Genomic DNA, 22,491 nt, shown 5'->3' with positions numbered 1-22,491 from the left:
AGGGGATGGAGGGGGAACAAACACCAGAAACAGATTTGACCAGACACCACCAGGATTTGGAAGAGGGAGACAGATAAGAGAGTTCAGTCTTGAGAACGGAGAGATATTGTTTCCTGGCTCTCCTGAGGGTGGACACACACTTGTTTCGGGCTTTGTGAAAGGAAATGAGATTTCCTTCTGTTGGATTTGCTTTCCAGGAGACGAAAGCAAGTTGTTTCTGGGCAACAGCCTCACCACAAGATTCCGTGTACCATGGACGGGAGGAAGGGTATGACAACTGAAGACGAGATTGGACAAATCTGTGCATGAGAGAGAGCAATTTACTTTGGAAGAATTCCCAGGATGAGTTGATGTCAGAGGCGGTAGAGATGGGAGACCAGTCCAGATGATTGATGGCTGCTTGAAGACCGTGCCAGTTGGCCTGAGTGAAATGCCAGACTCGTCGACGCTGAGGAGGCTCTCTCAGAATGGTCAGAGAGATGTCCACTTTAACAAGCACATGATCATATGAGCCGATTGGAGCAGAAGAAGAGCAGCAGACATTTTCAGGGAAGTTAGTCATAACCAAGTCCAGAAGAGAAGATGCTCCGTTGACTGAGATCCGGGGTGTGAAATTGACAGATTGTGTCAGTCCCAGTGAGTCGCAGAAGTCCTTTGCTGAAGAGCCATGGCTGGTGAGAGAGGTACCAACACCCAGCCAACTGGCATGGTGACAATTGAAATCACCACATATGAGGAAGAGAGAGTTGGGATGGGTAGATAGAAGTTGGTCCATATTATCAGACAGCGAGATGTAGATGGAGTCATCACTGTTTGGTGGACGGAACAACACACATATGAACAAAAGGTGGGAGCGTAGGGGAAGCCGTAGCCAAAGGTATTCCTCGGGTGAGGTGGAGAGAGGGCAGTGCAGGGCGAGTGAGGAAGAGAGTTTTTTTTATAAAGATAGCATCCCCACCTCCAGGACGAGGCTCAGGTCTATCATACCGGAGGAGGGAGTAACCTGGGAGAGATACCAAGGAATCAGAGACATCATGAAGGAGGAAAGTTTCTGTTTAGCAGATCATGTCTGGTTTGTCAGAAGCAACCTGTATGGAGAGATCAGTCAAGTTTGAGCGAAGGCCCCGGATGTTTGAGGTCCATACCGTTAATGAAGAGAAAGGGGGAGCATCGGATACAGAACTGGGGGGGGGGGGGGTGAGGGGTAGGGTAAGATGTGGAAGAGGAGGAAGAGGTCGGGAGAGCTGTTGAAGGTGTGTCAGAGATTTCAGAATAGCTTGGAGAAAGGGAAGAATGGGGCGGACAAAAGGTTCGATGGTGATTGGGTGAGGCACAGTGAGGTGTTATTTGAGGAGGGGGAAGAGCGAGGCAGAAGGTTGGGGGAGATGAAGGTGAAAGTTGGAAGGGGGAAGAAGCGGGGAGGACGCTTTGAGGAGGAGGGGTGAGAGGGGAGTCTCGGAGGGAGGAGCGAGGGAGAGTCTCGGAGGGGAGGGGTGTGGGGGGAGTTTAGGAGGGAAGGGCAAGGGGGGAAGATTTGAAAGGGATGGGTGATGGGGAAGATTTGGAGGGGAGGGGCAAGGGGGAAGATTTGAAAGAGAGGGGTGATGGGAGATTTGGAGGGGAGGGGTGATGGGGAAGTTTTGGAGGGGAGGGGTGATGGGGAAGTCTATATAATAATACCGTAAGGACTCGACTTTGTTATCCCTTTTACGCCGCAACCAGTGACCCGATGCCCACGGCACTAATGGATTTACGATCTACGAACCGCGCTCTTTGTTTATCACGTACAGCCATACTCGAAAAATCTGAATTCGCCGACTTTGGGACCCAAAAGCATCCGATTATCGGCCGATACGACGCCATCCTACGACACCATCGTATTGGCGTCTGCTGGGCGAAGGCGATGCGAGCCGTCCGCTGATTGGACAGTCGAGTGGTGTCATTAAATAATGGGCCGTGCTTACTGCTTACTGATATTGATCTGAAACTTGCAAATGGGCATGTATTGCAAAGCAATTTTCCTTCTTATATTGTCCAAGTCTAAAATACACACCCACACACACACATAAATCAGCTGATCGTCAAATCTGCATTCCCTACAACCAGTGATTACAGGTTTAAAAAATGATTTTGTGACGTATTGACTCAACGATGTAAATAGGAAAGCATTAATTTAATTATTTCCTTCTTATTCTGTAAAAGCGGCCGCGACGGTATAGTGTGCGATTGCCCAAAGCAGGTTCTTATTTTGACAATCGTTAGTCGTACAATAAATACTTACGGAATATTAAATGAAAAAAAATGTTTCTTTCTTGAATATTTTAAAGCATTTTGTTTTTCATTCCACATGGTGTGTTTCTTCCCTCCCTCTGTGGACAACCAAGTGCTGGCTTCCGGTGGTAGTATAATCCTCTGTAGCAGTGTCGGGTTTTATGAGCCATTGATTATGGTGCGCCGCATGTCGAGTCACAGCAGGATTTTATGAAACGCCATTTGAAGTTGTGAAAAAGGTCAGAGTACCTGCTAACATGTCAAGCTACAGCAGGGCGGCGCAGGTCAGTTATAGTTAATCAACGGATCAATGAGAATGTCCTTTACTGTACGTACTGTACTTTACCACATCGGTTAGAAACGCTGCCGCAGGAGATCTCCGATGGTCTTTACTTTAGGGGCCATTCAAATATTACGTAACGCTTTTTTTCCCGAAATTTGACATCCCCCCCCCCCCCCCCCACCCCCTCGTAACACTTCGTAACGCTCGGCCGTACACCCCCCCACCCCCCATAGCGTTACGTAATATTTGAATGGCACCTTAGCTTCTGTTTTGGATTCGGTTCCCGCCTCCTGATACCTCGCAGGTGTGACGTCTCATCTGATTGGACAGTCGAAGGCGACAACAAGCCGTCCACTGAGTGGACAATCCAGAGCATGCATTTGTGCCGGTGTCGGCGATCGTTCACATATGCACTCTTCATTCTCATCTTTCTTCCTAACTCTTACTCGGACAAGCAAATCCCCTATGCCATCCATAATGGTACACTCTATCCATACACCACATCCTCCCTTCCGTGGATGTTCCACGGGTTTCGGCTAGTCATTTAATATTACCTTCCATGAAGATAAAAATGCTTAGGCACGATAGAGCGATTTAAAATCTCTTTTACAAAAATGAAAATGTTTCCAAAGTTCTCCCAAAAATGAATGGCTTCACCAAAACTGACCCCTTCAGGGGACAGATGACTAAAAAAATAAATAAAATGTTTGAACCAACTGTGTTAGTGCATCATTTGCCTCTCACTGGTAGTGCATGATCTCTCCCATGACTATATAAGGTTTACCTGCAGGTACTTTTGGATTACCCTGCATATATCGTCTGCTTGTGTTTTTCGTTCTTGTCTGACATTTGATTCTGCTCTTTCCACGGGTGGACGACAAAATCGATCAAGATCAATAACAATATGCAAAGCAGCACTTTGAAATTGGAACATTGACGTGATCCACTCAGTTATGGTTGTTCATTGACCGTTTTCGTTTTTCAGGCAGAAATGAGTCAGTGTACAAACTGGAAACTCAATTTACAAAATTCATTGTGATGCCATGGAGATGGCTTGCCATTTCCACTGTGTAAGCCATGGGTCAAAATTTTTAACATAAAGGAGTTGAAGTCCTTGGAGCTTCTGGAATATCTCCAAAACGGCAGTACAGCAGGAATCTTTGCAGTTGACGTGGTCTTTAAATGGGACACCTGAAGCATCAATGGCTGACGTGGTAAACGATCTCAGTTCCCACAATTTTGGAAGAAACAAATCTGCAGCCTCAAAAGTTCCTCCTGTTCCACGAGTTTACTGAAGATGATCAACTTGCCTGCATGTTATTTGCTCAAGAAAGTTGAAGATAATAATCAAACAGGATGACAGTTTTCTTGATCATGCATTTTTCAGTGGTGATGGTTCATATGCAGCCTTGGCTGCTTGAAGGGATCATTTTCTGGGGACACAGCTGTGCCACTGATGCAATTCCCCCCCATTACCAGTCAGCTGGTACTCATTTTGCCGACCTCGGAAGGATGACAGGCTGAGTCAACCCACCTGGTGTTAATTCAACTGCATGACAGGGGCTCAGGACCCAGAGAACTCAAGCCAGCCACCTTAACCGTTAAGCCAACACCAGGCTTATCGTTTTTCAGTTGGACTTGGATGCAATTCTGAATGAGTTATTAATTTTTTTAATGGGTAGTTTTATATGGGACAACTGTGTATGTGTGCATGTATATATATGTATATATATACAGTCATGTGAAAAAGTAAGGACACCCCATGTAAAGTTTTGACTTTTTCAACATATTTCAACATACAGCGATTTGATCTTCATTTCAACAATATTGTTAGATAAAGGTGATATAACATAACAGACATCACGAAACATTTACATTTTGTAGTCCATTGTATAATTTAAATAAACATGAATGCAAATTTCGCATGTGGAAAAAGTAAGTACACCCTTGGCTCTAATAGGTATTCTTTGGCCGAAACAACCGCAAGTAGGCGTTTCTTATAACTGTCTACCGGTCTCTGACATCGACTGGGAGAAATTTTGGCCCACTCCTCCATGCAGAATTCTTTCAGCTGTGCGATGTTTGAGGGGTTTGTTGCATGCACAGCTCGTTTCAAATCCCCCCACAACATCTCGATGGGATTTAGATCCGGGCTTTGACTTGGCCATTCCAGACCCTCCATTTCTTTCTTTTCAGCCATTCCTTGGTGGATTTACTGGTATGTTTAGGGTCATTGTCATGTTGCAAGGTCCACCTTCAGTTGAGCTTCAACTTTCTGACAGATGGCCACACATTATCCTCAAGCACCCTCTGGTACAATGAAGAATTCATAGTGGATTCTATGATGGTGAGCTGCCCAGGCCCTGATGCAGCAAAGCTGCCCCAAACCATAATATTTCCACCACCATGCTTTACAGTTGGTATCAGGTTCTTGTGGTCAAATGCTGTCTTTGGTTTTCGCCAAACATGTCTTCTGGTACTGTGGCCAAATAGCTCTACCTTTGACTAACCTGTCCAGAGCACATTGTCCAGAAGTGTTGGTCTTTGCCTCGGTGTTCATTGGCAAACTTTAGTCTTGCCCTGATGCTCTTTCTGGACAGCAAAGGTTTCCTCCTGGCACACTTCCCATGTAGATCAAAATTCGTGCAGCCTCTTTCTAATGGTAGACTCGTGCACTTTGACATCAACAGCGGCAAGAGCTACCTGTAGGTCCCGTGATGACATTCTGGGGTTCTTAGATACTTCTTTCAGCATCTTGCGGTCTGCTCTCGGGCTGAACTTGCAGGGGCGGCCTGGCGTGAACAAGTTGGCAGTTGTTTGGAATCTTCTCCACTTGTAGATGATCTTCCGGACAGTCGAATGATTGATTTCAAATTGTTTGGAGATCTTTTTAAATGCCGTCCCAGACTCGTAGGCATCTATAACCTTCTTTCTGAAGGCCTCAGACAGCTCTTTTGATCTAGGCATGGTGACGCAGCACACTTCAACAACAACGAGCAAACCAAACTAAATGTCTGAGGTTTAAATAAGACAGGTTCCTCCAAGATCCTCTCTAACGACGTTCTAATCATTTGCACCTGAGCTGGTGCACCTGATTCTAATTTTAGGTATTTGAAGTAGTGATAAATGTGGGGGTGTACTTACTTTTTCCACATGCGAAATTTGCATTTATGTTTATTTAAATTATACAATGGACGACAAAATGTAAATGTTTCATGATATTTGTTATATTATATCACCTTTATGTATCAATATTGTTGAAATGAAGATCAAATAGCTGTATGTTGAAATATGTTGAAAAAGTCGAAACTTTACATGGGGTGTACTTACTTTTTCACGTGACTGTATATATAGTCATATATATATATATATCTGTGCAGCATCTGTCCTGTCCTGTGTTGTCTTGTGTTGTCTTGTCACTGAACTACTTTCTCAAACTTTTGTGAAATCGTACCAAACTTCTGGTATGCACATATCTCTCCTGTCGGTATGTCCTAAGGGTATTTTCTTTGCAAAATTTTCCCAATTGTTTTTTTTTTCTTTGTAGTTTTTTTGGGATTTTTTTTTTTTTCAACTTCAATTGTTTATAAAAGTGATATCACGTATATTACAAATACATTTGTGCAAAAATAATTGTTTGAATTATGATTGGTTTAAACCATGACAAAACGGCAACTCGGGTACAGTCATTTATCGATATATCGGCACATCTGGGCAGTGTCTGTGTTGACACTTAACGACTCCCTCAAACTTTTGTTTCCGTGGTTGTGAAGTGATTTTAATAACGTTGTGGTGGTTTTGAATCACGTGGTGGTGAGGTATTTTGAATTATGTGGTGGTGAGGTGTTTTTAAATGACGTGGTGGTGAGGTGTTTTGAATTACTTGGTGGTGAGGTGTTTTTAAATGACGTAGTGGTGAGGTGTTTTTTTACGTGTTTTATGGCTGTGAAGTGTTTTTATTACGTGTTTTATGGCTGTGAGGTGTTTTTATTACGTGTTTTATGGCTGTGAGGTGTTTTTAATTTCGTGGTGGTGAGGTGTTTTTATTACGTGTTTTATGGCTGTGAGGTGTTTTTATTACGTGTTTTATGGCTGTGAGGTGTTTTTATTACGTGTTTTATGGCTGTGAGGTGTTTTTAATTTCGTGGTGGTGAGGTGTTTTTATTACGTGTTTTATGGCTGTGAGGTGTTTTTATTATGTGTTTTATGGCTGTGAGGTGTTTTTAATTTCGTGGTGGTGAGGTGTTTTTTTTACGTGTTTTATGGCTGTGAGGTGTTTTTAATTTCGTGCTGTGAGGTGTTTTTTTTACGTGTTTTTATGGCTGTGAGGTGTTTTTAATTTCGTGGCTGTGAGGTGTTTTTTTTACGTGTTTTATGGCTGTGAGGTGTTTTTAATTTTGTGTTGGTGAGGTGTTTTTATTACGTGTTTTATGGCTGTGAAGTGTTTTTATTACGTGTTTTATGGCTGTGAGGTGTTTTTATTACGTGTTTTATGGCTGTGAGGTGTTTTTAATTTCGTGGTGGTGAGGTGTTTTTATTACGTGTTTTATGGCTGTGAGGTGTTTTTATTACGTGTTTTATGGCTATGAGGTGTTTTAATTTCGTGGTGGTGTGTTTTTATACGTGTTTTATGGCTGTGAGGCGTTTTTATTACGTGTTTTATGGCTGTGAGGTGTTTTTAATTTCGTGGTGGTGAGGTGTTTTTATTACGTGTTTGATGGCTGTGAGGTGTTTTTATTACGTGTTTGATGGCTGTGAGGTGTTTTTAATTTCGTGGTGGTGAGGTGTTTTTAATTTTGTGGTGGTGAGGTGTTTTTATTACGTGTTTTATGGCTGTGAGGTGTTTTTATTACGTGTTTGATGGCTGTGAGGTGTTTTTATTACGTGTTTGATGGCTGTGAGGTGTTTTCAATTTCGTGGTGGTGAGGTGTTTTTAATTTTGTGGTGGTGAGGTGTTTTTATTACGTGTTTTATGGCTGTGAGGTGTTTTGAATTACGTGGTGGTGCGGTGTTTTGAATTACTTGGTGGTGAGGTGTTTTGAATTACGTGGTGGTGAGGTGTAATCGTCCCAAACTTCCAGTCTGCACCTACCCCTCCCCTATGTATGTGCTGAGGGGTTCTTTCTTGAAAAAAAAACATTCAACCTAAATCTTCAACCTAAATAGCCTATAAAAAATGTAATATCACAAACACAAACAAATACATTTGTGCAAAGTAATTGTTTGTATATGATTGGTGTAAATCATGACAACACAGCAACTCCGGTACAGTCATTATCCTCAGCTAAAATAAGCCCGTTCCTCAGTAACGACGCTGGTGAGGCGAGCGTTGCGAGCCGAGCCAAGCTAGTATATATATATATATATATATATATATATACTAGCAGAGGTACCCCGGCTTTGCACGGGAGTGGGAGGAGGAGGGGAGGGGGAAGAGGAGAGGAGGGGAAACGGGGGGGGAGGGGGGAGGGGGAGGAGGGGGAAGGAGGAGGGGAGGGAGGGGAGGGGGAGAGGAGGGGAGGGGAATGGGGGAGGGAAGGGTGCGGGGGTGCCCAGGGGAAGAAGGGCCCCTCCCCCTCCCCCCTCCCCCCTTCCCCCCCCCTTTCCCTCCCCCCCCCCACTCCCCTCCCCCCTCCCCCTCCCCCCTTCCCCCTCCCCCCCCTTCCCCCTCCCCTCCCCCCTCCCATCCCCTTCCCCCCTCGTTCCCCTCCCCTTCTCTTCCCCCTCCCCTCCTCCTCCCCCTTCACACCAGGGGGGTTGACTCAGCCTGTCATCCCACCGAGGTCGGAAGTCGGAACTCATTGTCGTCAAATAAATGTAGCCTGTATGTTTCACTCTTTGTCACATGCCGTTGGTCCCATGTCAATCGGATGAAGTTGAAAAATTAACGTTACGAAGGTTCTCTGGGACGTACTGATTCCGAATAATGAAGTTGAAAAATTAACGTTCCGAAATACGCTAATTACGCTAACAGAAGCGCTGGAGGGAGCACTGCGCTCCCTCCCTTAGATTCCCTCCCTCTTCTGCTAGCGCTAATTACGCGTAACACACTAATTTTAAAACCCGAAGTTGTTTTAATTTTAAGGTGTGCTGTAGTCAGAAGCGCTAGAAGCGCTGCGCTCCCTCCCTTCGAATCCCTCTCTCTTCTGCTAGTGCTAATTATGCGTAATACGCTAATTTTAAAACCCGAAATTTTTTAAATTTTATGTCTCCGTGACATTCCTGGGACCATCCCGAGTCGAACAGTACTTGCCGCTCGCAAATCCGTCCACGGGTTCTCGAGATCTTAGAGATTGTAGACACATACATACATAGACACATACATAGATCAGGATACAGACACAGAGGCCAACTCTACTTTATATATATAGAGGTACCCGGCTTTGCACGGGAGTGGGTTACTTTGGGCCAGTGGGTTACTTTACATTAATGAGTAAATGTTTTTAACTCACCTGTTATTTGGGTTGTAGGCGTTTTGGTAGACGGTAGTAAGGTTGTCGGCAGTAGCTGTGTTCTAGGCTGGCTGCTAGACGTTAGTGGGGTTGGAGGTGGGCTGGTAGACGATAGATGGTGTCTGTCGGCGGGCTGGTTTGATACATATCGCAATCCATAATTATGGAGTGGGGCTGGCAAAAGACACATAGAATACTCCCTTGCCCTCTCCCGAGCAACGCCTGGCACCTCCTGTAGTCAATATATCAGTTCTACAGGGCCTCTGTGTAAACAACGTTCCGCGTTTTACTTTCGGGTGCCAAGATGGTAAGTTTTTCTTTGCTGGAAGTGCGAGAGGCCGCCACATACAGCTGACCATGGGTGAAGCAAGGCACGGACAGGTCCACTCCAATGGCCTTGAATGTCTGACCTTGTGATTTGTTGATTGTTATAGAAAAACATGGCTTGCATGGAAACTGGAGGCGACGAAACTGGAAAGGCAGCTCTGAATCTGATGGCATAAGTGGTATTCTGGGCAGAAGGATGACTTCACTTTTGTATGGCCCACAGGAAATGGTGGCCTCGATAACATTGGCATGAAGGCGGGTGACAAAGCAGCGAGTGCCATTGGTGGTCTTTGGTGGCTCCATGTTTCGGAGTATCATGATTGGGACACCGATCTTGAGAATCAGAATGTGTGGCGGCATTCCTGACAGCTCAATGGAGTTGAGCAGTTCAACGGGGTAGGTGACTGCCTCATCATCACAGATGGCACTGTCAACAGACTTGTACCTTCTCTCCTCACCAGGAAACTCAGACATGAGCCAGGTATTGAGCTTACTCACATTGGTGTTCAGAGGAGAGAGAATTGCTCGCTCAGCCAGCCACTCATGATTGTGAGCATTGGCAACCAAACATGGGTACACATCAGCCTTGAGCTCCTCCAATGTCTTCACAACCTTCCCCAGCCCAGTAGGGATTGTGATGGTGTCTGGTGCAGCTGTTAATGGGATCTGTCCATTGCCAACTTCCAGGAGCATTTTGGAAAAGTCAGCTGCCCCTAATTTTAAAACCCGAAGTTTTTTTAATTTTAAGGTGTGCTGTAGTCAGAAGCGCTAGAAGCGCTGCGCTCCCTCCCTTCGAATCCCTCTCTCTTCTGCCGCTTCTGCGCCGGCAATGCTTCTGCTACGCTAATTTTAAAACCCGAAATTTTTTAAATGTTTATGTCTCCGTGACATTCCTGGGACCATCCCGAGTCGAACAGTACTTTCCGCTCGCAAATCCGTCCACGGGTTCTCGAGATCTTAGAGATTGTAGACCCGAAGTTTTTTTAATTTTAAGGTGTGCTGTAGTCAGAAGCGCTAGAAGCGCTGCGCTCCCTCCCTTCGAATCCCTCTCTCTTCTGCTAGTGCTAATAATACGCTAATTTTAAAACCCGAAATTTTTTAAATGTTTATGTCTCCGTGACATTCCTGGGACCATCCCGAGTCGAACAGTACTTTCCGCTCGCAAATCCGTCCACGGGTTCTCGAGATCTTAGAGATTGTAGACCCGAAGTTTTTTTAATTTTAAGGTGTGCTGTAGTCAGAAGCGCTAGAAGCGCTGCGCTCCCTCCCTTCGAATCCCTCTCTCTTCTGCTAGTGCTAATAATACGCTAATTTTAAAACCCGAAATTTTTTAAATGTTTATGTCTCCGTGACATTCCTGGGACCATCCCGAGTCGAACAGTACTTTCCGCTCGCAAATCCGTCCACGGGTTCTCGAGATCTTAGAGATCATAGATAGAGGCCAACTCTACTTTATATATATAGATATATATATATATATATATATATATATATATATATATATATATATATATATATAGTGCAGGGACGTCGAACGGTGTTGGTTGGTTGTGTGGTTTTTTAATTTATTTATTTTGTTACTATTATTATTTCTTATTTTGTGTATATGAGTGAGTGGGTGAGGGTGTGTGTTTTTGTATGAATGAATTTTTGCATGAGTGTGTGTTTTTGTATGTTGAGTGGTGTATGTTGTAAGGGTAGGAGGTTGTGTGTGTGTGTGTATTAATGATCTGGTGTATTTTGTTGGTGAGTGGTAAAGGGTATAAAGGTGGGTGTTTGAGTGTTCCACCATGTTTGTTTTGTGCTGTGGATTCTGGATGCGGAGGTGTTGTTGTTGTAGTCTGCGTTTGCACTGGCTGGGGGTGGGGGTATGTACGCATCCAGGTGTAGTTGCTGCATGTGGATGTGTATGCGCCCCTGCTGGCCCACATTAGCTGATCGTATCGAGGTTGAAGGGCCGAAACGGGATGATGCTGAGGACCTCGACTGAGGACCCGGTGAGTGCGGCACACTTGTGACCAGGTGTGTTTTGAAGTTATATATACACACACATGCACACATGTACAAATATGTATGTAGTATATCCCAAATTTCTGAATGTTTTGATTTCCTGAGTTACAATAACCAGTTACACAGCGATTCAAAACATAAAAAGTTTCTGACCTTGAATGGTTGTAGAATATCATATGAGGATGGCTGTTCCCAAGACAAGAGTGCTGAGGTGGAAGTCACAGCACTCACTTGGAAGTTTTTAACAAAAGCTGCTGGAGAGGACACAAGAGACAGGTATAGTGCAAGCCAAATTTCCGTGATATAAAAAGTGGTCTCAAGACCATAGGAGATACAGTTAATCCATCAGAAAAGTATCTCAAATTCATGATCAGAAAGCGTTTTACTTTCCATCACATCCACTCACTCACAGCCAGCAATGGAAGACAAAAATAAAAGGTGGAAAAGGGGAATAAGAAGCATCAATGAGTAAAGGTGATTGGTGAAAGAGTTTGGTGTTAATAACACCTGCCAGTCTGCAGATAAAACTTTAGCAGATAAAACCTACCTTTACCTATGATATCGGTGATACCTGTCCGTTCCTGGATAGCTGGGCTGAATGGACCTTCACCAACGGAAGTGTGAGCACGCACCCGAATGTTGTAAGTGGCATCTGATTGTAAACCCGAAAGTGAACACTCTGTTTGTGCACTGACAATTTTGATTACTTGTTCCTCTGCTCCATTAATGTCTGTGTATGCAATGGAGTATTTCACAATTCTGCCATTTCTTTCAGGCAGCGGTGGAGGGTCCCACGCCACCTGTATTCCTGTGGCAGTCTTTGCGACAACATGCAGTCGTTGTGGGTAACCTGAAGGGACAGCCTCTGGTGTGTGAACCTTCCTGGTTGCCTCTTCACCAAAGCCTGCATAATTTTGTGCCGCGAGGCGGAAGATGAATGTGGCTCCACGATAGAGACCTGCAGTTATTGCGTAATTATCATCAGTGGGCTCAAATTTGAATGATGTCTGCTCAGCGCTATCCTCACGACCAAAGCGAAGTCGATACCCAAGGATCGGGCCATGGGTCTCACTTGGCTGCTGCCACTGAACAAGAGCTGTGTTGGCCTGGGTGTAGCTCACGGACAAGCGTGGACGGGATGGCACTGCGAGGAGAGAAAGAAAAAGAAATGAGTTGTGAAAGATAATTTTTTAGGATTTATATATAACCACCTTTAGAGGCCATTTTTCCCCGCAAGCGGGGGTTGGCCTTTTTCGGGAACCGTGGTTGTTGTTGTTTTTCGGTCCCCTTTTTGAAGCAATGTTTTACGGCTGGATGCCCTTCCTGACGCCAACCCTTTTTGCCGCCTTTAACGACAAACAGGGAATTACCAGTGAACTGGTCCTCAATTAGCCGACCTCGGAAGGATGACAGGCTGAGTCAACCCCCCTGGCGTTAATTCAGCGATCGACCGGGATTCGAACCCAGGATCCTAGGATCCTAAGCTGACACCCTAGCCGCTAGCCCAACACCAGGGATAAAGGTGATTTGATTTGGCATATATAAATCAGGAGTACAGATGTGGAGTGATAAAACATTTGGAGGAAATGCTGAATAGTATAGACATAGAAGAGAAAGCAGAGTTGAGGAAGAAAATAACTTTTTAGGCTTCTTCCTTCCATCTCCAGAGTGAAATGAAAATTTAGGTTTGTCTGTCTTATTCATGATTAAGAAAGAAGCATCGAGAGGTTGGTCTAATACTCCACTCACCAGCTCCAGGTGTCGTGAACGTCTTTGGCTTGCTGCGCACCCCGTCTCCGCGTGCTGTGTACGCTGCCATTGTGATTACGTATGTGGTTTCCGGCAACAGGTTTCCGATAATCACCTCCTGCCAGGAGGAGGCACAGATGAGCTATTCTTCCTGGCATTGGAAGCAGCAACAGCCAGCAGAAGGATTAAGCAAGAAAGGAAGACGGATATTCTTTGCTCACAGGAAAACAGTCATTGGCCTTCTAGCCAAGTGTTTCCTGTCAGGAAGCAATTTAGGTTTGCCTGACTAGGCCGAAAGCCTGCATATATGGGCCTCTTGAACATATGACTGCCAAGTGCTGACAAGTATCGAATCGCAATCTTCTACTCATAAATTAAAATAGCTGTTTGGGTTTTCTTTACATGTGCATGCAATTTTACATTAAATGTTTGATATCAAAAAAAGTGCTGAAATTTTCTTGTTTTGTAAATTTTTATTCAAATGGAACATTCACAATCTGGAGTTGCATAAAAAAATATGGTAACTTTTTCACTCTAATATGTAAAAGCAATGACTCACATGATCGTTGTCATTTCGCTGCTCAGCAAAACATTAGACATCAGCCAAAAAGGAGGCAGAATCGACGAGAAGGAGGAAGAATCACATAAATGAATTAATAACTTTTAGGTGTATAAACATCAATTGATTTAAACCAAAAGGCTGTGGTACAAATGAAATCCAAATGAATCTTAAGACAATGTGAGAATTATCGGTGTTAAATATAGCAGGTTTTAACGATGAGAAATTGTGTAATTTTAAGTGCAAAAGTTTGTTATTCTCAAGAGTTTAGCTTCATCGTGTCATTAAGGAGACTGCTTGGTGCATGTGCCTGATGCCAGTAGTTACCTTAAAGATCCCTTAGGGGCCATATGCATTTTATCTCAACAAGTGGAGTGGGTGGAGGGGTTGAAAATAATGCAGTTCAAATCAACGAAAGTATAAAAAATAAGGGAAAGGGGCGGAAAGAGAGGGGGAATTGAGGGTAGGTAGGGTAAAGGGAAACAATTTTAGGGAGAACATAACAGTAAATAATGAATAAAGGGGTGGGGAGGAGGGGGGAATTGAGGGTAGCATAATTGGGGAATAAAAGGAAGCAATTGCAGGGAGAAGATAACAGTAAATAATGAATAAAGGTGGGGGTGGGGGGAGAGTGGGGAATTGAAGGTAGCAGAATTGGGTAGTAAAGGGAAACAATTTTAGGGAGAAGATAACAGTAAATAATGAATAAAGGGGTTGGGAGGAGGGGGGAATTGAGGATAGCATAATTGGGGAATAAAAGGAAGCAATTGCAGGGAGAAGATAACAGTAAATAATGAATAAAGGTGGGGGTGGGGGGAGAGTGGGGAATTGAGGGTAGCAGAATTGGGGAATAAAAGGAAGCAATTGCAGGGAGAAGATAACAGTAATGAATGAATAAAGGGGCGTGGAGGGGGGGGGGGCGGGAATTGAGGGTAGCAGAATTGGGGAGTAACGGGAAACAATTGCAGGGAGAAGATAACAGTATTGAATGAATAAAGGGGCGTGGAGGGGGCGGGGGGGAATTGAGGGTAGCAGAATTGGGGAGTAAAGGGAAGCAATTTTAGGGAGGTGATAACAATAAGGGGAATGAAGAAAGGGGGGTGGGTTTTATAAGAGGAAGGGCGTGCCAAAAAGTTTTTAAATTACATAATATCTAGAATGCTCCTTAAAAGTTAAGATTGAAACCCCAAAACAATAATATTTCATAAATGGTCATAATTTTAACTTTCACAGCAAATTAAAACTTTTAGTTTGAGCATTAAACCCCTAATAGCAAAAAACACAACATCTACGGTTACTACAATTAAATTAATATCAAACAGCTCTTACTAAAACTGAGTAAATTTCTAACATATACCTGTGAATCAGGTAGCATAATGTCCTGCATGCGTGGATGTCCAGGGGGCATTCCAGGTTCCATACGAGACAGGTGCACCTGATAGCCACGGATTGCACCATGATGACGATCCCGTTGAGGGGCCCGCCATCTAATGAGCACCGCTGTTGAGTTTTGGGGCTCGACAGAGATGCGCCGAGGTGCACCACTTGGCACTGTGACGACGAAGACGAGTGGTTAGCCAAAGAGGTCTTTGGCCGGATAGCAGTAAAGAAGAATAATGTATGGTTGGCAGATTAAGTGGGTTTGTGTGGTGAAAGAAGATGTTAGAGCTGTTTCTTTATACAAGAGGGTCAATGTGTTAGTGGAAAGCAAGCTGTTTCAAAGGTGAACATTGAAGGTCCAAGCCAGGTGGAAGATACAATTGTTGCCTTTATTGACATGATTGGTGGTACAAGGTGTTAGGCAAGAAGGGTGATGTAATTCAAACAAATATTTCACCATAAGGCACATTTAAAGCACTCAGGGAAACAAGGAAATTGATTAACCAGTCAGAAGGCCAAGAAATGATTGCTGTTTATTTCGGTGTCAGGGAAAATCGCTCACCACACATAGCAGATCACAGAAGGCAAATTTAAAAGGTCTTCATTGAGGAAAAAGGTTTGTAGCTTGAAAATCAGTGCAGGAAGATGCCATTCAAACCAGAGCCAGCAAAGTCAGTTTAGGACAGAAATCAGCTGGAAAAGGTGTTTAGTGATGAACGTGTTAGTCCACTCTCCTGGAGAGAAGCATCTAGAGGCATGCAAGATTCACGTACCGTCATCAAAAGTGCGAGCCGTGCATGGTTGGCTCTCAGGACCAGGCCCAACTGCCGTGTAAGCTATGATTGCCACACGATAGTCTGTCCACTTCTCGAGCCCCTGTAGTAGTCGGCTCTCTTCGGTCGGTGACGTACCGAGAAGGTCTGTACGGGCAACGTCAGCTGGGCGGTTCAGCGGATAGTAACGGACACCGTAGCGCACAATGGGTCCATTTTGGGCATGTGAAGGTGGTGGAGACCAGTGCACGAGCAGAGATGTGGAGCTCATACTTTTGCAGGTTACGCTTTGAGGTGCAGCTGATGGTGCTACAGGGAAAAGGTGGGAGGATTTGGAGGACTTTTGTGAAATAAAGCGTCACAGCTTTCCATGTGGTAAAGACCGAAGCTTGTGGAGTAAAGAAAGGTCCACAGTTAGTAGCAGAGATGTTGTTCCAAGCTGAATCATTATTGAAAAAAGCCTAAGTTGTTACTTGGAAGTTGATGGGTTAAGTATATTAAGGGTTAAGAGTGTTCCTTAAATTGTAAATAATCTGTAAGACAGTAATTTTAAAAAATCGATTATTGAAGACAAATGGTTATATGTTAACAGCAAAAAGTGGAAACTGTTAGTTATACATACGCGATGATGTCATCGCACTTGCTAAATTTGTCCTGTTTGCATGTCAGAAGTAAAATGGAGTAAAATCATCAAAATTTGTGGATATGATCAGTAATGCCTTCTGGGATTAGAAACGATGAATAAGCTCATCGGTGGACTGAAACAGGATACAGAAGTCCAAGTGTTTTGAGAGAGGAGCCAGGAGTGGTGTGTAGGTGTTCCTTATCAGGTAGCAAAGCAACAAATGGGGGGAAAAAAAATAAAAATTAAACAAAAAATGAAGGTGAGCTGACGTTTCACTCATTCACTCATTTCACTCATGAGCACAATCTTAAAACAAATTACAATCATCAGCGGAAGAATCACTTTGGATAAACATGGTGACATATTGAAGAGATGTAGGCTATTACACAGTAACTGTGTCTGCCCCCTCTTTGAATGAACTTTTAGGAATATGTGGTGCTTCATTTGCAGTCTAACCACTCACCTTTAATATTGTCACTGCAATAACGACAATAATGCAGAAATGTCATTTTACATCGAGTGGAAACGGCAGTCAGAGGACAAGGGTACACATGCAAGGTTTCCCAGGTGGAGCGCAAGAGACAAACAAATTGTGCAGGAACTGACAGAAAGAATGGTTATGGCTGCAAGATGATTTATACTTAGGAATACGGAGGCCCGGGTCACATACTCGAGAGCAGGGTTCGGGCTGAAACAGTAGGTGTGGTCGCACCGACACCCTGTTTGGAGCGTGCAGCCAGCCGGAAATTGTAAAGAGTGTTGGGTCGAAGACCGTCCAATAGATAGGTCATGCTGGGGTTAAACATCACCATTTGCTGCGAAGGAAGGTGAGAGGTGGAAGGGAATGAAATAAACAAGAACACAATCACCACGACTGCTGCCTGGGCCCATTTACCTCACATTGTGGATAAAGACCTGAGGAATAGCCATAATGATGCGCAATACGTAGTCCCAGGCTTGACCTCGGCCATATTTTTGGGTAAAAGTTCTATTATATTTACCTATATCATAGAATGCAATGTGTCCACAACAAATGAGAGAGCTAGCGTAAATTCAATGTCCCTTATGAATGACCGTGAATGCAATGCTTGACCTGCAATTGTAGTCTGTAATTGTATTTCTACAATCTCGAAGGCTCATGTCAGAGTTATTACCATCTAAATTATGCAGTAATCAAAGCAAAACAACAGAAGCAAGTCTGCCACCAGGGAGCTAACCTTCAGTCCAGTAACAAGAACACAGGCAACAACAAAAAATGAAAACATTTCATTTGTAGATCTATCCGCCACAGAAAATGTACATTGTGTTGCTTTTATATTCAACAAGGTTATGATTTCGGGTTCCTTCGACACCAGACGTGATCTTCTCTTGTCTGATGAACTGTCTCTTCCTAAAAAGCCGAGGATACCATTAAGTAATTGTCTTGTTTAACTGATTTGTTAATCATTATTGTTCATCGAATCTCATCTTGGTTAAATTCCTGACACAAGTACAAACTGTTGGGATGGTGCTTCAAGCGCAGGACATTGAGCTCCTGAGTCAAATGGGAGTCGTCTCTCGGACGGATGTAACATTGGTGACCTGTCTACCAGCATTATCTGGTGGATGTTAAAGTTCCCACAATTGCTAATGGATAGTGTAGGCTAGTTATCATTCGCACTTTGTCCTAATTCCATATTCTTTCCAAAATCTGCTAAGAATCAAAGAAAGACAAGAAGAAGAAGAAGAAGAGGAAGAAGAGACTAAAATTGACCAATCAGGCATGATCAAATTTTCATGCAAAGAAGGTAGCAGCTCTAAAAGAATCCATGAATGCATAGTGGCCTTGAAAGACAAAGGTACATTCTCCATACCTCAGAGCTAAATTTGCAGACGAAATTAAACATGGACATGAGTCACTTGACAATGACCCTTGGTCATCTTCAAACCTACAGGAGATCCAGATGATGTAGCCAACAATCAAATTGTTGGGATGGTGCTTCAAGCGCAGGACATTGAGCTAATGAGTTGGAGCTCCTGAGTCAAATGGGAGTCGTCTCTCGGACGGATGTAACATTGGTGACCTGTCCACCAGCATTATCTGGTGGATGTTAAAGTTCCCACAATTGCTAATGGATAGTGTAGGCTAGTTATCATTCGCACTTTGTCCTAATTCTATATTCTTTCTCAAATCTGCTTAGAATCAAATAAAGAGAAGAAGAAGAAGAAGAAGAGACTAAAATTGACCAATCAGGCATGATCAAATTTTCATGTAAAGAAGGTAGCAGCTCTCAAAGAATCCATGAATGCATAGTGGCCTTGAAAGACAAAGGTACATTCTCCAAACCTCAGAGCCAAATTTGCGGACGAAATTAAACATGGACATGAGTCACTTGACAATGACCCTTGGTCATCTTCAAACCTACAGGAGATCCAGATGATGTAGCCAACAATCAAACTGTTGTCCAGATCAAGGCCTAAATCATGGAGGATCATCATGTTCTGGCTTAAAGAATATCAACAGAAATTGGAACTTGTCAAGCCAGCACCTTTAGCCATCATCCACAAGCAGTTGAGCTTGTTCGGCGTTTCTCACCAAGATCACTACCTGAAATGTTAGCATTTGTGATAAACACAACCAGCTCGTGTTGTTACGAGCTCGTACTGTTTAACTCAGACTGAGTAGACTTTAACACTCAACTGGTAACTGTTGAGGAAACGTGTCTTTACCATCGGGATTAAAACCACCTTTAGAGGCCATTTTTCCCCGCAAGCGGGGGTTGGCCTTTTTCGGGGACCGTGGTTGTTGTTGTTTTTTTGGTCCCCTTTTTGAAGCAATGCTTTACGGCCGGATGCCCTTCCTGCCGCCAACCCTTTTTGTCGCCTTTTACGACAAGCAGGGAATTACCAGTGAACTGGTACTCAATTAGCCGACCTCGGAAGGATGACAGGCTGAGTCAACCCCCCTGGCGTTAATTCAGCGATCGACCGGGATTCGAACCCAGGATCCTAGGATCCAAAGCTGGCACCCTATCCGCTAGCCCAAAAAAACAAATGGAATCCATGCAATGGAAGCACAAAGGATCACGTCCACCAAATACATTCTCCACTAAATCCTCATCTGACGAGATCATGACCTTGATTTCTGTGATCCCAAGGATATCTTTAATGATTAACTACATGCCTCAGAAAACTGCAATTACAAGGGAATATTAGACCTTTGTGATGGACGTTAATGATCGTCATGTGAATATTATGGCAGATCATCAATATAATGAAATGGTAAGCGAAGTTTTCCAAAGATGTGCTCCTCCTTTATGACGATGTGACTTTTCACAAGGTCCATCTTTGCATACCGGAAATTGTGACTGTTTCTTCAGGCAGCTGGATCACCTCTTGTATCTGTTTCGACATTTAGAGTTCCACCTGTGTGGCTGCTGGCTCACTGATAAACACCTGACTTAAGCAACACAGACATGGCTGAAGGAACAATATGAAAACTTCCATTGGTCTTGTCTCGACAGTTAAAAAAACAGAAAGGAAGGTAAAGCAAGACTGTCTGTACTCTATGGCAATGCATATCCACACAAAGTGCTCAAGACCAATGGTGTTATTCTTCAGTGTTGGGATCTCGTAATTGCTTCTTTTTTTTTAATTAATCTTTTCTAAAAAATAATAAAAACAAAGAAAAATCTAAAAATTAATAGAAATAAATTAATAAAAATAAAGTTAATTTTTCTTTCTTTTAAAATACCCAAGTTGAGGCTCATGTAAAAGCTGCAACACAGAGGGCAGATTGAAGGTCAGGAAACAGACACAGGGTGGCGAGGAACAGACAGTCCAGGGACATGAAGAAAAAAAAAACATGTTTGTGAGTAGCTGGAGGTGCACATAGGCAGAGAGAACAGGTGCAGCTAGAATATGAAGGCACGATGATAGGTATGGAAGACAACAGGATAGTGATGGGCTGCTGCTTTTAACGACTGAATGGAAGGACATGGTGGAACTGATTTAGTGAGGCAATTACAGAGAGGAAAACATTTGCAGATAGCATCATGAGCAAGTGGTTCAAGGACAACACATGTGCATGCGCGCACGCACACGCGCATGCACACACACACACACACACACACACACACACACAGTGTTGAATTTCCCATAACATACCTCCTTCTCATTCTGATCCTCTCGCTCCTGGTAGTACAGTTCATACTTGACGATGCCGTCATGGCTCGGTGGCGTCCATGACAACAGCACTGCCGTGGCAGAGTCAGCCTCGGCCTTTAGGTTCATTGGTTGTCCAGGAACTGAAAACACATGAAGAGCATTGACAAGATTAATTTTGTCCCATTCTGTGATGTTTCATCTCTTGTATTAACAAAAAAGAAAAAAAAACTGTGCTCCCAATTGATCATTTCTAATCCCAGATAAGACATATATTACTAATGTTATAAATAAAGTGGTGCCATTTTTTTGTCTTCTTCCATTCACCCCCCTTGACTACTGGATGGGGGAAAAGAGGCTCCATATTATTTAACCGAAACCAGTTTCATCAGTGTAAAACAGATATTTTATGTCTTGCAAAATCTTGAGGAAATAATGTATATTTAGTACAAATTCCGTCCATGTCCTGTTAACCTGCTTTGGCTTGTTTACGCCACATCTTTAAGGCTGCCAGTATAGATTAAAGGTATGGATGGACTTGCTTCTGAGGTGCCTAGCTTGGGTTTGAATCTCAGCCAAGCTATTATCGATACTCCTGATATTTTTCAGGCAGAGCGATTCATCAAAGTGTGTGCAGACCCTCCAATGAACGTTAAACTGGGCGTTCATGTGCCAGAATTAGATGGGGGACGCTAATGATCCTACGGTGTCCTTCGCGAAGATTATGTGAGTTATTGCTACCACCATGGACAAGTTCGAAATTCCTGCTCTCATGTCCAGGGATGACTACATCAGTGGCACAGCCATGCCTCCAAGCAAATGATGCTACCCTCAGCCATGTAGTACATACTAGAGTCCCTGTATAAAGAGAGTTGCGCCATGCGCTGACCCGAGATTTCTGGTCACGTGCTTTCGTGGCGCCATTTTGTGTCTAACTTCACCATGCGTGAACGTCAGCTTGGTACGGGAATGTTGTTTATTGCCAAACAAAATGACTGGTTGTTCTGCTTTTGGTTGTTCAAACCAATCTGGGAAATATAAGATGTATAGATTTCCAAGTGATAAAGTCAGAAGACAAATTTGGGAAGCGAAAGTCAGACGAAAGAGCTGGAAAGCGATCGACTCCTCGAGACTCTGCCAGGTAGGCCCACGCCGCTTGATGATCGATGTTCAAAAGCAATTCTATCTGCTCGGTTTTTTTTTGGTTGTCTGTCCGTTGAAAACCCTTTTAAAGGGAAGTGATTTGTGTTTGTTTATAATCTTCAAGGAGCTGACCAAAAATGCATTTCCGTGGGAAGAACCCTGCTCAATTTTTTTCGGGTAGTCCTAGCGGACCGCATATTGTCATTGATTGATGAAATGTCCCGGTACAGTGACATTGCCTGGTCTGCGGTTGGGTAGTCTGCGGGCAATGTCACTGTACTTTTTCAGAGGGAATTAATTTTGATTTTATAGGGGTGCGAAACCCATGGTCCGTTTTGTTTTCAGTTGTCTGTCCGTCCATTCAAAACTTATTCCGAGGCAAGTTATTTTTTTGGTTTAAAATCTTTAGCCTAATCGGCAATCATAAAAGCAATTTTAGGGGGGGACCTGCTCAATTTTTTTGCGGGTTGTGCAGCCATCCATACGTCCAAAATTTGACGAGTTATTGTTTGCTTTGTACAGTGCTCATGCGTCTTGTGGCATATTTGCTCAAATATTTCCCACCCCGGGATTTATGGCCAAATTGTAGTGATGGAAGATTCAGAGAACGACAGCATTGGTTTGTCTTACTTATAATGTTAGCTCTTATATGCAGTGTTGGCTTGTAATATGCATTGCCATACCACTTTTAATATCACCACACAGCTCTTTTTCACGGCAATAGCTGAGTTTTTGACAAAACAAATATCACCTGTATGTAATAATAAGACTAAATA

The 22,491-nt window shown here is 43.5% G+C and overlaps 2 protein-coding genes across 9 annotated transcripts in view; one reads left to right on the top strand and one right to left on the bottom strand.

Annotated features, from left to right (window-relative positions):
- The window catches only part of LOC144892561 (uncharacterized), a 1,012,844-nt gene that overhangs the window by 11,696 nt on the left and 978,657 nt on the right, over window positions 1-22,491 (top strand). The gene's annotated exons all lie outside the window — the stretch shown is intronic.
- PTPRD (protein tyrosine phosphatase receptor type D) overlaps window positions 1-22,491 on the bottom strand; it is a 502,851-nt gene that overhangs the window by 153,108 nt on the left and 327,252 nt on the right. For 3 of the 8 annotated variants that reach the window (XM_078779585.1, XM_068121688.2, XM_078779582.1), the window contains exons 10-17: window positions 20,576-20,715; window positions 17,100-17,244; window positions 15,805-16,113; window positions 15,009-15,202; window positions 13,652-13,669; window positions 13,093-13,210; window positions 11,897-12,487; window positions 11,497-11,594 (exon numbers count right to left, since the gene is read on the bottom strand). In XM_078779585.1, the coding sequence (XP_078635711.1) occupies window positions 11,497-11,594; window positions 11,897-12,487; window positions 13,093-13,210; window positions 13,652-13,669; window positions 15,009-15,202; window positions 15,805-16,113; window positions 17,100-17,244; window positions 20,576-20,715 (1,613 nt within the window). Of the gene's footprint in view, window positions 1-11,496; window positions 11,598-11,890; window positions 12,488-13,092; window positions 13,211-13,651; window positions 13,670-15,008; window positions 15,203-15,804; window positions 16,114-17,099; window positions 17,245-20,575; window positions 20,716-22,491 lie in introns of all 8 variants that reach the window. The other 5 variants (XM_068121669.2, XM_068121656.2, XM_068121663.2 and 2 more) reach the window with 3 other exon arrangements.

The sequence above is a fragment of the Myxine glutinosa genome, chromosome 1 (genome assembly GCF_964187855.1).
Source record: "Myxine glutinosa chromosome 1, kmMyxGlut1.1, whole genome shotgun sequence".
NCBI lineage: Eukaryota > Metazoa > Chordata > Myxini > Myxiniformes > Myxinidae > Myxine > Myxine glutinosa.
This window is presented reverse-complemented; position numbering and strand designations above follow the sequence as displayed.